This window comes from Martes martes, assembly GCF_963455335.1.
Source record: "Martes martes genome assembly, chromosome: 11".
In the NCBI taxonomy this organism is placed as follows: domain Eukaryota; kingdom Metazoa; phylum Chordata; class Mammalia; order Carnivora; family Mustelidae; genus Martes; species Martes martes.
The window spans coordinates 43221746-43235722 of record NC_137899.1 but is presented as its reverse complement, the minus strand read 5'-3'; the positions used below and the strand labels follow the sequence as shown (position 1 = coordinate 43235722).

The 13977-nt window shown below is 35.9% G+C and overlaps 1 protein-coding gene across 1 annotated transcript in view; it reads right to left on the bottom strand.

Moving 5' to 3' along the window:
- The window catches only part of MIOS (meiosis regulator for oocyte development), a 42791-nt gene that overhangs the window by 15605 nt on the left and 13209 nt on the right, over positions 1-13977 (bottom strand). The window contains exons 5-7 of the mRNA XM_080817976.1: positions 4854-5108; positions 2485-2654; positions 6-71 (exon numbers count right to left, since the gene is read on the bottom strand). Coding sequence (XP_080674102.1) covers positions 6-71; positions 2485-2654; positions 4854-5108 — 491 coding nt within the window. The remainder of the gene's footprint in view (positions 1-5; positions 72-2484; positions 2655-4853; positions 5109-13977) is intronic.

Here is a 13977-nt window from a genome sequence, read left to right as displayed (position 1 = left end):
TTTACCTGACTATCACTAAGGAATTTACAAGCAAATGCCACTCTGTCACGTACGGCAACTTTATTTTCATACTGAAAAGAAGAGCAAGAAATTACTTGTAGATGCTATGAGTTTTAAATTCTTGCATACTACTTTACACACTTAATACACAATTTTATTTTCAAAAGTATTAGTAACATTATTGTGTATATACTGGCAGAGCCACTGGTTGCCTAAGATGCCTTTCTTAATGTATCCCTCTAAAAACTCAGTGCTCAGGTTATTCTTGCAAAGTAAAAATCTACATCTTAAATACTGACCAATTCAGTTTAAAAACATTCCAGTTCAGTCTTATGTAACTGCAACATAAAATATAAGCAGTGATTTATGTATTTATTTATGTATCAACAGATTTAGATGCCATGTAATCCTTCCATCACAGAAATTAATTTTGAGGAAACTGAGAAAATCTTTTCTGGGATGCTAAGTTAATCAGCAAATCTAAGAAATCTGTGAATTATCAGTGAATATACCAGTGTGAACATACCAATACAATATTTCGAAAAACTGTCAACGCATGTCTCTAAATAGAAAGTTTAAGTCTTAAAATATACCCTTATAGACACAACTTTTGTGGCCACAGTAAAATACAGTTATATAGGTGGTTTGCAACAAAATTTTCAGAGGTATTGTGATTAAATTTTTGTAGACCTTTCAATATTGTAAAACAGTATTCTGAATTTCTATAAATGTAGAAAGGTAATTAATTTTGTGGTAAGTAATCAATAGTCTTAAGGTGGAAAAAAGATCGTATTTCCACTGAAGTCATTCTACGAAATATAGTCTCCCTACTTTAAATGTAAGATCACTTCAGTTGGTACCTAACCTAGCATGTTTTCTCAATTATAAAATATGGTTCTGCCCTTAAGAGGAAACATGTTTGGTACAAATTAGTTTTAAATCTTTAGGTTCAGGGCAGAGGTGTTACTATTTTGATGGGGAAAGGGTTATAAGTATTAGCTCGGAAAATATTAGCTGTATAGAAAATATTAGAAATAATAGCTGTAAAAATACAGCTCAGAAAACTAAAACCCAAAAAAGTTGACTAGCCAGCTGAAGTAACTAAACTGGAGCAAGGACTCAGACCTTCAATCTTCTGATTTCCCAAATGGGTACTTTTCATTAGATTACTACAACTTAACAATTTTTAACAAAGGATATGTTAATTATAATTATTTACAAAACATATAATTAGGTACACTCTCAAGGCAGTTTAAAAATATGAACTTCCTACTCGAGGTAAGATATACCTTACCTAATAACCCTAATTTAGGTATAAGAAAATGAGGGTATTTATAGTAGGTCATTTAATTTAAAATACAGAAATTTAATATTAAAAGAACACTTCTCTATCAATTTAAAATTTGAACAATCCACTTCTTTTTCTAGTCTTCACCATACTTTACTACTTCCTGAAAACAGTATTTTATTCCTTCAAAATGCAACACTTAAAGTTTTCCATTTAACAAAAGAGTAATAACAGTAAAAAAAAAAAAAACAAAAAAACACAACATACTCTTGGATATTAATTTGAAGTGGTTAGAAAGTTCAACAGTTCATTTACTAAAAGACAAAATAAACAAACTAAGGAATTGTTAAAATGGACACTAATAACATTTATTAAAATCTTCATTAAGATATCTCAATAAAATACATTTTTTATAAATTCTTAGGGACTGACACTTAAATTCATTATTCAAGCAATGTGTCTTTTATATTAAGTGCTATAATGGCAAACACAAATAAATTTCATGTTAGAAAGCTCTTCTCAGTGGTAGAAAGAGGTCCAACAATCCAAAGAAATTTGTAGTACTAACATGAAGCTTAAAACCCAATAACTGAAACTTATATCTCATTTTATTCTTCCTTACCCCACTTTGTGATAAAGAACCTATCTAGTGATGTGCTTATAGGCGGTTAAAGCACGAGAGATAAAGCAATGAAAGACCAAATGAAAAAAAAAAAGAAATAGTTCACTGTAAGTAGCATGATCATACTAATACAGAGTTTTATAAAAATCATATTTTGAGAATACAAATAATAACTTGGACAAAATATACCGTCATTCTGATCATAACTGATCATGTATTTGTTTACTTAACTAAAACCCAAATATTTACTTTTTAAAAATTACAGTTCAATATAAAACTTATGCTTATATAGTTGTAGAATTCTACAGCTGCTCTTAAGCTAAAGGATAAATCCTATGCTGTTTCTATCTGTAAATTATATTGTTCAAACTATTTAAAATATCAAGTTTATTATCAGCTAACTGTAAAATGACATTCAAGAAGAGGTGCTCAAAAATATTTAAGATACTTTCTTTTAATGTAAAATACATAAAAATATAACAATATTTTATGCAACAGACACTTGAAAATTTTAACAAGGTTAGGTAAAAACTCCTAACTTAAAAGGAGTCTTCTCAAACAGAAATTAGCTTACCAATACTCCATCATAAGATCCTGTCTCACTTGTCAGAAATGCAAACATGACACACAGATATGGGTTATTTAATTGTAGTCGTAGAGTGCTGCACATCTCTCTCCAGAGGGAGTTTTTCTCATCCGTATATCCCGATAAAGCCATTGCCACAACATTGAGATTCAGATCACCTGCACATTAAAAAGAGTCAGCTGGTCAAAGTGAGCAAAAGCTCAATACCTCCTCTTCCAGTTCTAAACCATAAACAAAGATCAGAGGGTGACATTTACCTACAGAAAAATAAGCGCACTAGAATTAAGGGTTTTGATCCAGATTGGAAAATTTGGCAAGGACCACAAGCAAAAATTTCCATTCTTATAAAACTTTTGTCCATATTGCTAACCCTGTGCAAGACAAGCACATCTTTAAATTTTCAAGTTCTCATTCCAGGAAGTTCCTATACAGTGTTATTGTTTAGGGCCTAAATGAAGAGAAGTGAAGCCATACCACCAGAATCACTGTCAGCCTTATTAAGTTCATTTATGTTGACATATTTCAAAGCAATGGCAGTAAATAATACAGTACTTCAGTGTTATAACTTTCAAAATTATTTTGTTTTCCTATTCCTAAGTATATAATGCTCATACTTAAGTATATGTTCTGAAAACCAGTATTTCAGCATTCTTTTAATAGTTTAACACTTCTAATTTTTCTAGGACAAAATTAACTATCAGCATTACCAGAGCATTGTATTTGGACACATTTGCAACAAAGTATTTGTTATCAATAGTTTTTTTTTAAATCAATAGTTTTTTAAACATCAGTTCTTAGCAGTTTATATAGTCACTGATAAACTGCTAACCTGACAGTTAGCCCTATGGACTGGCTAGCCTCCTAACATAAGTTCACTTCAAGAAAAAACTAATTTTACTTTTAACTTTTACTCTTAAGTATTTTGTACATTTATTATAACAGTTTTCTTATTCTGTTTCTGGATCCTAATCATTTTCTTTCTTTCCCAAATAAAAACAGCATTTCCCACTTTCTTATTAAATAGCCTTGTTCTTCATTTCTATAAACACTTTCCCCAAGTTGCTTTGTGCTTGCTTCCTCTGCTTATTCTATTAAATTGGATTAAAGTCTGTTAAGATTAACAACCGCCACCACCGCCACCACAAAACAGTATCTTCCTAATTCCTGGTCAAAACAATTTGTGTCCAAGTGGAAGGAACACTGGATTCAGGGAAATCTTCTCTTTAATCCTTAAAATTATTGAAATCACTGGAAAGACAGTTTTCCCCTACTGATAGTATAGGTGTTCAAATCTAACACTGAATTTCCCAGGTATACATGACAGGAAAGTATCATGTCCCCAGGTCGCACCAAAATTATAATCAGAAATGGCTTTAAATATCAAACTCTTTTTTTCATCACCACATTATCTTCTATTGTATTCTCAAATGGGGAAGACTTACATTAGAGCAAAAGTGAAAGAAAAAAGGCCAATCTGGGCAAAACATTAGTTTTTTCAACTTTTTTACTGCAAGTAAATACATTACAGTTAATTTCGTGTTTTTCTGTATGGTACAACAGAAGTGTAATGGTTTCAAAATGGACCAGCCAAGTAAGAATTAAGTATTTTGAATACCAGAAATAATTTGCTAGGTACATTAAAAATCAATAGCTACATACATCTTACTTATTTTTAAGTGAAATATTCCTGATAAGAAAAAAAAACCCTGAATTTCTGGATTGAATTCATTCACCTGAGTATTCTCTTGCAAAAAATGTCAGAGTAAAAACTTTATTACATTTCATTGTTTCTTTCTTTTAAAAAAATATCAAATGGAAACTATGTTTAAATCACCAGACTCAAGTAGAAGCATTTTTGCAGCTCAAAATATGATTTTTATAAAACTCTGTATTAGTCTAACTAAAAGTGTCATTTAGAGCTTCCTAAAAGCCAACCAATAACCATCCAAAAGACGAAGTAAAAATACTCTCAAATATTTGCCATAAGAATGCTTGCAAACAAACAACAAAAGAATGCTTGCAAATTGAAGTAGTCCTATCTTCAAGAAAATACATTTTTTAAAAAATGTGAATGTCTTTTAAAGAAAAAGCATTAAAACAGATGCATTTGAGCATTCACTGTAATATTATTAGAATGGTACTGAAGACACATTTTGTCTTTAGACACATTATGTTCTTTACAGACATAAACCAAGGCACAAACAAAAGAGATTGGGCTAATACTTTAATAGATACAGTTATGTGTTCTCTTTCAAAAGAATTTACACAAATATACTGACTAAATATTTGAAAGTTATCAGTGTCTTCTCTTCAGAGGACTCTATGAACTACGATTATCCTTGACTATAACCTAATACCTTTTTCTGAAGATGCCCCTTCATTCAGGATTTGGATTGCTCGTCGAATATCCAAGTTGAACAATGCCACAGCAGCAGCTCTCTCCCACTCCCCTTCTTGTACAAGGGAATTCAAAAATGGCCCTACATCTACATCCGTTCCTTTCTTTATCCACCCACAAAGCTGTAAAGCTAAGATTCTCTCTTCATTTAAATTCTGAATATCACTTTGCTTATCCAAACTGCTCCAATTATGTCTGCTGCTTTCCACCATTCCTAAAAAGAGAAGTATTTTTATATTAGTTGCTTTATTATTATTTTTGGAAATATATTTAGAAAATAAGTCCATTTTACACAGATTATCTCAATGTCATATTTTGGATATTTGACTTCTTAACTACAAATTCATGACAGCATAAATGTAAAATATGCCACAAACAAAACATACTTTACATGTTGTTAGGTTGAATAGTTCCTTGAGTATCAAAGAGCTACAGGAAGAAAGATTAATGTTTGATAACAGTAAGTTTGACTCCCTGCTTCAGAGCACCTCCCTGACCACCAAATCTAAGAGTGCCACTTTTTACTACCTGATGTGAAATCGTTTCCTCCATTTCCTCTAGATCTAGTGTAAGCTCCCATATTTCATTAATTTTCAGACTTATCTCTTCTCCTGCTAGAACATATGCTCCAAAAGGGCAAGCATCTTGTTTCTATTTGAGAGGTTATCCCCAGTGCTTAAGACCCAATACACTCGGGGCGCCTGGGTGGCTCAGTTGGTTGAGGGACTGCCTTCGGCTCAGGTCATGATTCCGGACTTCCAGGATCGAGTCCCGCATCTGGCTCCCAGCTCCCCGGGGAGTCTGATTCTCCCTCTGACCTTCTCCTCTCTCATGCTCTATCTGACTCGTTCTCTCTCAAATAAATAAATAAAATATATTTAAAAAAAAAAAAAAAAAAAAGACCCAATACACTCTCTCTCCATCTTCTGTTTTTTCTTTGTATGCATAAATATGAAAAAATGAGATAAATATAAAAGTACTTCAAGGGGCGCCTGGGTGGCTCACTGGGTTAAAAGTACTTCAAAAGTTTAAATACTAAAGCTAATACACAATGGCAATAATTTAAAGTTTCTTCCTCTTCACTAAGTCAGAAGACATTATATTCTCATTCTCTTTTTGTAAGGAATCTAATTCATCCAGCATTAGATTGCAATCAAGGTGGATGATTCTAATGGTACTAAATTAAGGTAAAACAAAGATGAAACTTGACTCAATTACAACTCCAATTCTTAAATGTTCTACAAAGTTTTACCATCAAAACTGTCATTGTAGAATTATGCATTGTTATTTTAACAAAAAGGATTTTCAGAATAAACTAAATTATGAATTAGGCAGCAACAATGTCCAACATTACAAATATCTTTTATTTGGAGTAACTTATAGTAATTCTATGTTTATCTACTTATTTGTAATACAGTAATTATACCTTTATAAATAACTAGATCAATAATAAATAGGTTTTAAGAAATAATTCAACTTGTCTATGGTAGGTAGGATTGTATAATGGGCTCCATGATTCTTGCCCTCTAGTAACCACACCCTTCATAATCCTCTTCCCTTGAGTACAGGTGAAATCTGTGACTTGCTTCTAAATAATACAAGATCGTACAAGCAAAAGCATTTTGGAGATATAACTAAGGTTGTTATTCCATTGACTCTTACTTAATCAAAGGGAAATTATACTGTGTGGGCCTGCCATAACCAGGTGACACCTTTAAAAGAGTCTGGAGGAATGAGAGAGAGTCTCCAGCTGGACTGGAAGTAAAAGCTTTGTTTTGAGATGGCTATGTGGCAAGGAAGCATGCAGCCTCTACGAGGGCAGCCCCTGGTAACAGGCAACAAGGACACTTCTGTCCCACAACTCAAAGAACCGATTGTCAACAACCATATGAGCTGGGAAGAGTACTCACATCTTCATTTTAGCAATGTGAGACCCGGAGCAAAGGATCCAGGGAAGGTATGCCAAGACTCCAGACCATGGAAATGATGATAATAAATGCATTAATATAAAACTAATATACTGCCCAAAATTGACTTTAACTATACTCTTCTGATCAAGGTATTAAATAAATGAACACAAGCAAAATTGAGAAAATATTAAAAACTGAATCGGGCACCTAGGTAGCTCAGGCAGTTAAGCATCCAACTCTTGATTTCAGCTCAGGCCACGATCTCAGGGTTGTGAGATACAGCCTGGCTTCGGGCTCCATGCTCAGCATGGAGTCTACTTAAGTTTCTCTCTCTCCCTCTGCTCACCGCCCCCCCACATGCATGCTCTCTCTCTCCCTCTCTAAATAAAATCTTTTAAAAAACCCAATTGAATCAATTGTCATTTACAGATCAAATATACACACATATAAATAATACAAAACATTATTTCTTAAAGTCCATTTATTCTAAATACATGGGTAGAGTAAAATTAGTACATAGCCAAAGTCTAAACTCACCAAACCTAATTCACAATTTCATTTATTTTTTTTTATTTAAAGATTTTTATTTATTTATTTGACAGAGAGAGAGAGAGAGAGAGAGAGAGATCACAAGTAGGCAGAGAGGCAGGCAGAGAAAGAGGGGGAAGCAGGCTCCCTGCTGAGCAGAGAGCCCGATGCGGGGCTCAATCCCAGGACCCTGAGATCATGACCTGAGCCGAAGGCAGAGGCTTTAACCCACTGAGCCACCCAGGTGCCCCTAATTCACACTTTTAAATAACTTGTTTCATTTAACTTGTTTCATTATATGATGTTAGGCTACAGCAAAGGCCTACAATATTATTCATGTTAGGACATATTTTAAGCTATGTATCACTGCTTTATGAAAAGTTTCAAGATGAGTTATTTGTAAAATTCTGGAAATTTAATAAACAGTTAAATAATTACACTTGAAAGTACTTATTTTTAACCCTACTGTTGGAAACTGTTGCCATTTAGGTCAAGGGCTCAGGAGGAGACTTCTGAAGTTTTCTGTCCTTAAGAGAACTACCTGCCCTTTGAAAAGAGGAAGCATATTGCTCTGTTTGCAACCACGAGGAAAGTTAGTCACAACAAATCACTTCTAGCTTACGAAAGTGAAATTTTAAGAACTATTAGAAAATTCTGAATAATGATTATTAAAACATGTATGTTAAAAAATAAATACATTACTTTTCTGAATAACAAATTTAAATTTAGATAGAATGTACGTATTACATTTCAAGTAGAACAGGCTGTCAATGTATCATAAGGTATTTATTTTCGTATCTCCCCTATAAATTCTGGATTCAATGCTGAGGATACTAAAAGTTAAAAATAACAATTTTAAACAGCTGAACAAAAAGCAGCATTTTCAAACAATTCCTCTTAATTTAATAAGATTCCAGTTTCTTAAGAGTTTTTATTTTATAGAAAGTGTGTCATGGAATAAAGATCAATACATATGACTCCAAAGAGTTCATTACTAAGAGGGGGAAAAATATCCTCTAAGTGAAATGCCTGGATATTGTGTCATGTATTTTGGTTGTCTAGAGGCCTTCTTACAGCTTGATGACTGTATGACAGGTTAAACAGGGTTATCAAATAAGCAATATGATATTGTGCATTTCTAAGTGTACAGTCATTATTTTTAACATGTGGGAATTTTAAAATACAGGATTTTAATTACCTCTGAAAAAAATTAAAATCTATTTACGCATGTTATGCAATACTAAAGTGACAAAACTGTATCCCTTAAATTTGAGATTGCACTACATATAAATAATAGAATTGATATTTTATTGACAGGTGTGAGAGAAACAAGTTCATGTGGAAATTAAAAAACATTTTTTTAAAAATTGGTTTCAAATACTACACCAAGCAATCAGACACTATGCTACCTGTAGATATTAATTTGCTGCATTTTTACATCTATATAACAAAGCAGTACAATTATCCAGTGTATATAAGAACATTTTGTTGTTAAAAACATTAAGTCCTGGGGAGGAGTCAAGATGGCGGAGAAGTAGCAGGCTGAGACGACATCGGGTAGCAGGAGATCAGCTAGATAGCTTATCTAACCATTGTGAACACCTATAAATCCAACGGGAAATCGAAGAGAAGAAGAGCAACAATTCTAGAAACAGAAAATCGATCACTTTCTGAAAGGTAGGACCTGCGGAGAAGTGAATCCAAAGCGACGGGAAGATAGACCCCGGGGGGAGGGGCCCGCACCCGGTGGAGCGACGGAGCACAAAATCGGGACTTTTAAAAGTCGGCTCCACTGGGAGACATCGCTCCAGAGGCTAAACCGGGGGGAAACCCAGGCGGGGTCAGCATAACCCCAGGTCCCGCGGGGTCACAGAAGGACTGGGGGTGTCTGAGTGCCGCAGAGCTCGCAGGTATTAGAGCGGGGAAGCCGGCTACAGCGACAGAGCCGAGGAGTGAGCTCTAAGCCCGGGTTACCTTGTGCCGGTCGCAGGCTGGGTGGGCTCGGAGCGCGGCTGGAGGCCACGGAGACGGAAACGACTGGCGCTTTTCTCCAGCTCCAGCAATTGACTGCTTTCCTCAAGGTGCAAACGCAGGCCAGGGAGGCGGGGCGGTTGGGCGCTTTGCTCTGAGCGCGCACTGAGGAGCGGAACCCCAAGCTCTCGGCTCCTCCGGGCCGAGAGATTGGGAGGCCGCCATCTTCATTCCCTGTCCTCCAGGCTCTACGGAAAGCGCTCAGGGAACAAAAGCTCCCGAAAGCAAACCCAAGCGGACTACTTAGCCCGGCCCCTGGCAAGGGCGGTGCAATTCCGCCTGCAGCAAAGACACTTGAGAATCACTACAACAGGCCCCTCCCCCAGAAGATCAACAAGAAACCCATCCAAAACCAACTTCAGTCACCAAGAACAGCGGAATTCCACAGCAGGAGAAAGCAAATCTTATCTGGACAAAATGACAAGGCGGAAAAACTCACCTCAAAAAAAAGAACAAGAGGCCGTACCGAAGGCTGGAGACCTAATCAATACGGACATTGGTAACATGACAGATCTAGAGTTCAGAATGACAATTCTCAAGGTTCTAGCCGGGCTCAAAAAAGGCATAGAAGATATTAAAGAAACCCTCTCCGGAGAGATAAAAGCCCTTTCTGGAGAAATAAAAGAACTAAAATCTAACCAAGTTGAAATCAAAAAAGCTATTAATGAGGTGCAATCAAAAATGGAAGCTCTCACTGCTAGGATAAATGAGGCAGAAAAAAGAATTAGTGACATAGAAGACCAAATGACAGAGAATAAAGAAGCTGAGCAAAAGAGAGACAAACAAATACTGGACCACGAGGAAAGAATTCGAGAGATAAGCGACACCATAAGACGACACAACATTAGAATACTTGGGATTCCAGAAGAAGAAGAAAGAGAGAGGGGAGCAGAAGGTATATTGGAGACAATTATTGGAGAGAATTTCCCTAATATGGCAAAGGGAACAAACATCAAAATCCAGGAGATGCTAAGAACGCCCCTCAAAATCAGTAAAAACAGGTCCACACCTTGTCACCTGATAGTAAAATTTACAAGTCTTAGTGACAAAGAGAAAATCCTGAAAGCAGCCCGGGAAAAGAAGTCTGTTACATACAAGGGTAAAAACATTAGATTGGCAGCAGACCTATCCACAGAGACCTGGCAGGCCAGAAAGAACTGGCATGATATATTCAGAGCACTAAATGAGAAAAACATGCAGCCAAGAATACTATATCCGGCTAGGCTATCATTGAAAATAGAAGGAGAGATAAAGAGCTTCCAGGACAAACAAAAGCTGAAAGAATTTGCAAACACCAAACCAGCTCTACAGGAAATATTGAAAGGGGTCCTCTAAGCAAAGAGAGACCCTAAAAGTAGTAGATCAGAAAGAAACAGAGACAATATACAGTAACAGTCACCTTACAGGCAATACAATGGCACTAAATTCATATCTCTCAATAGTTACCCTGAATGTTAATGGGCTAAATGCCCCAATCAAAAGACACAGGGTATCAGAATGGATAAAAAAACAAAACCCATCAATATGCTGCCTACAAGAAACTCATTTTAGACCCGAAGACACCTCCAGATTTAAAGTGAGGGGGTGGAAAACAATGCACCATGCCAATGGACACCAGAAGAAAGCTGGGGTGGCAATCCTTATATCAGATCAATTAGATTTTAAGCCAAAGACTATAATAAGAGATGAGGAAGGACACTATATCATACTCAAAGGGTCTGTCCAACAAGAAGATCTAACAATCTTAAATATCTATGCCCCTAACATGGGAGCAGCCAACTACATAAACCAATTAATAACAAAATCAAAGAAATACATCGACAGTGATACAATAATAGCAGGGGACTTTAACACTCCCCTCACTGAAATGGACAGATCATCTAAGCAAAAGATCAACAAGGAAATAAAGGCCTTAAATGACACACTGGACCAGATAGACATCACAGATATATTCAGAACATTCCATCCCAAAGCAACAGAATATACATTCTTCTCTAGTGCACATGGAACATTCTCCAGAATAGACCACATCCTGGGTCATAAATCAGGTCTCAATCGGTACCAAAAGATTGAGATCATTCCCTGCATATTTTCAGACCACAATGCTCTGAAGCTAGAACTCAATCACAAGAGGAAATTTGGAAAGAACGCAAATACATGGAGACTAAACAGCATCCTTCTAAAAAATGAATGGGACAACCAGGAAATTAAAGAAGAACTGAAAAAATTCATGGAAACAAATGATAATGAAAACACAACGGTTCAAAATCTGTGGGACACAACAAAGGCAGTCCTGAGAGGAAAACATATAGCGGTGCAAGCCTTTCTCAAGAAACAAGAAAGGTCTCAAATACACAATCTAACCCTACACCTAAAGGAGCTGGAGAGAGAACAACAAAAAAAGCCTAAACCCAGCAGGAGAAGAGAAATCATAAAAATCAGAGCAGAAATCAATGAAATAGAAACTAAAAAAACAACAGAACAAATCAACAAAACTAGGAGCTGGTTCTTTGAAAGAATTAATAAGATTGATAAGCCCCTGGCCAGACTTATCAAAAAGAAAAGAGAAAGGACGCAAATAAATAAAATCATGAATGAAAGAGGAGAGATCACAACCAACACCAAAGAAATACAAACAATTATAAGAACATACTACGAGCAACTCTACGCCAACAAATTTGACAATCTGGAAGAAATGGATACATTTCTAGAGACCTATAAACTACCACAACTGAACCAGGAAGAAATAGATAACCTGAACAGACCCATAACCAGTAAGGAGATTGAAACAGTCATCAAAAATCTCCAAACAAAAGTCCAGGACCAGACGGCTTCCCAGGGGAATTCTACCAAACATTTAAAGAAGAATTAATTCCTATTCTCCTGAAACTGTTCCAAAAAATAGAAATGGAAGGAAAACTTCCAAACTCATTCTATGAGGCCAGCATCACCTTGATCCCAAAACCAGACAAGGATCCCACCAAAAAAGAGAATTACAGACCAATATCTTTGATGAACACAGATGCGAAAATTCTCACCAAAATACTGGCCAATAGGATCCAACAGTACAGTAAAAGGATTATTCACCACGACCAAGTGGGATTTATTCCAGGGCTGCAAGATTGGTTCAACATCCGCAAATCCATCAATGTGATACAATACATTAATAAAAGAAAGAGTAAGAACCATATGATACTCTCAATAGATGCTGAAAAAGCGTTTGACAAAGTGCAGCATCCCTTCCTGATTAAAACTCTTCAAAGTGCAGGGATAGAAGGCACATACATCAATATTATCAAAGCCATCTATGAAATACCCACCGCAAATATCATTCTCAATGGAGAAAAACTGAAAGCTTTTCCGCTAAGGTCAGGAACACGGCAGGGATGTCCGTTATCACCACTGCTGTTCAACATAGTACTAGAAGTCCTAGCCTCAGCAATCAGACAACAAAAAGAAATTAAAGGCATCCAAATTGGTAAAGAAGAAGTCAAACTATCACTCTTTGCAGATGATATGATACTATATGTGGAAAACCCAAAAGGCTCCACTCCAAAACTGCTAGAACTTATACAGGAATTCAGTAAAGTGTCAGGATATAAAGTCAATGCACAGAAATCAGTCGCATTTCTTTACACTAACAACAAGACAGAAGAAAGAGAAATTGAGGAGTCAGTCCCATTTACAATCGCACCCCAAACCATAAGATATCTAGGAATAAATCTAATCAAAGAGGCAAAGAATCTATACTCAGAAGACTATAAAGTCCTCATGAAAGAAATTGAGGAAGACACAAAGAAATGGAAAAATATTCCATGCTCATGGATTGGAAGAACAAATATTGTGAAAATGTCTATTCTACCTAAAGCAATCTACACATTTAATGCAATCCCTATCAAAATCCCATCCATTTTTTTTAAAGAAATAGAACAAATAATCCTAAAATTTATATGGAAGCAGAAAAGACCTCAAATAGCAAAAGGAATATTGAAAAAGAAAGCCAAAGTCGGTGGCATCACAATTCCAGACTTCAAGCTCTATTACAAAGCTGTCATCATCAAGACAGTATGGTACTGGCACAAAAACAGACATATAGACCAATGGAACAGAATAGAGAGCCCAGAAATAGACCCTCAACTCTATGGTCAACTAATCTTCGACAAAGCAGGAAAGAATATCCAATGGAAAAAAGACAGCCTCTTCAACAAATGGTGCTGGGAAAATTGGACAGCCACATGCAGAAAAATGAAATTGGACCATTTCCTTACTCCACACACGAAAATAGACTCAAAATGGATGAAGGACCTCAATGTGAGACAGGAATCCATCCAAATCCTTGAGGAGAATGCAGGCAGCAACCTCTTTGACCTCAACCGCTGCAACTTCTTCCTAGGAACATCGCCAAAGACAACAGAAGCAAGGGCAAAAATGAACTATTGGGATTTCATCAAGATCAAAAGCTTTTGCATGGCAAAGGAAACAGTTAACAAAACCAAAGACAACTGACAGAATGGGAGAAGATATTTGCAAACGACATATCAGATAAAGGGCTAGTATCCAAAATCTATAAAGAGCTTATCAAACTCAATACCCAAAGAACAAATAATCCAGTCA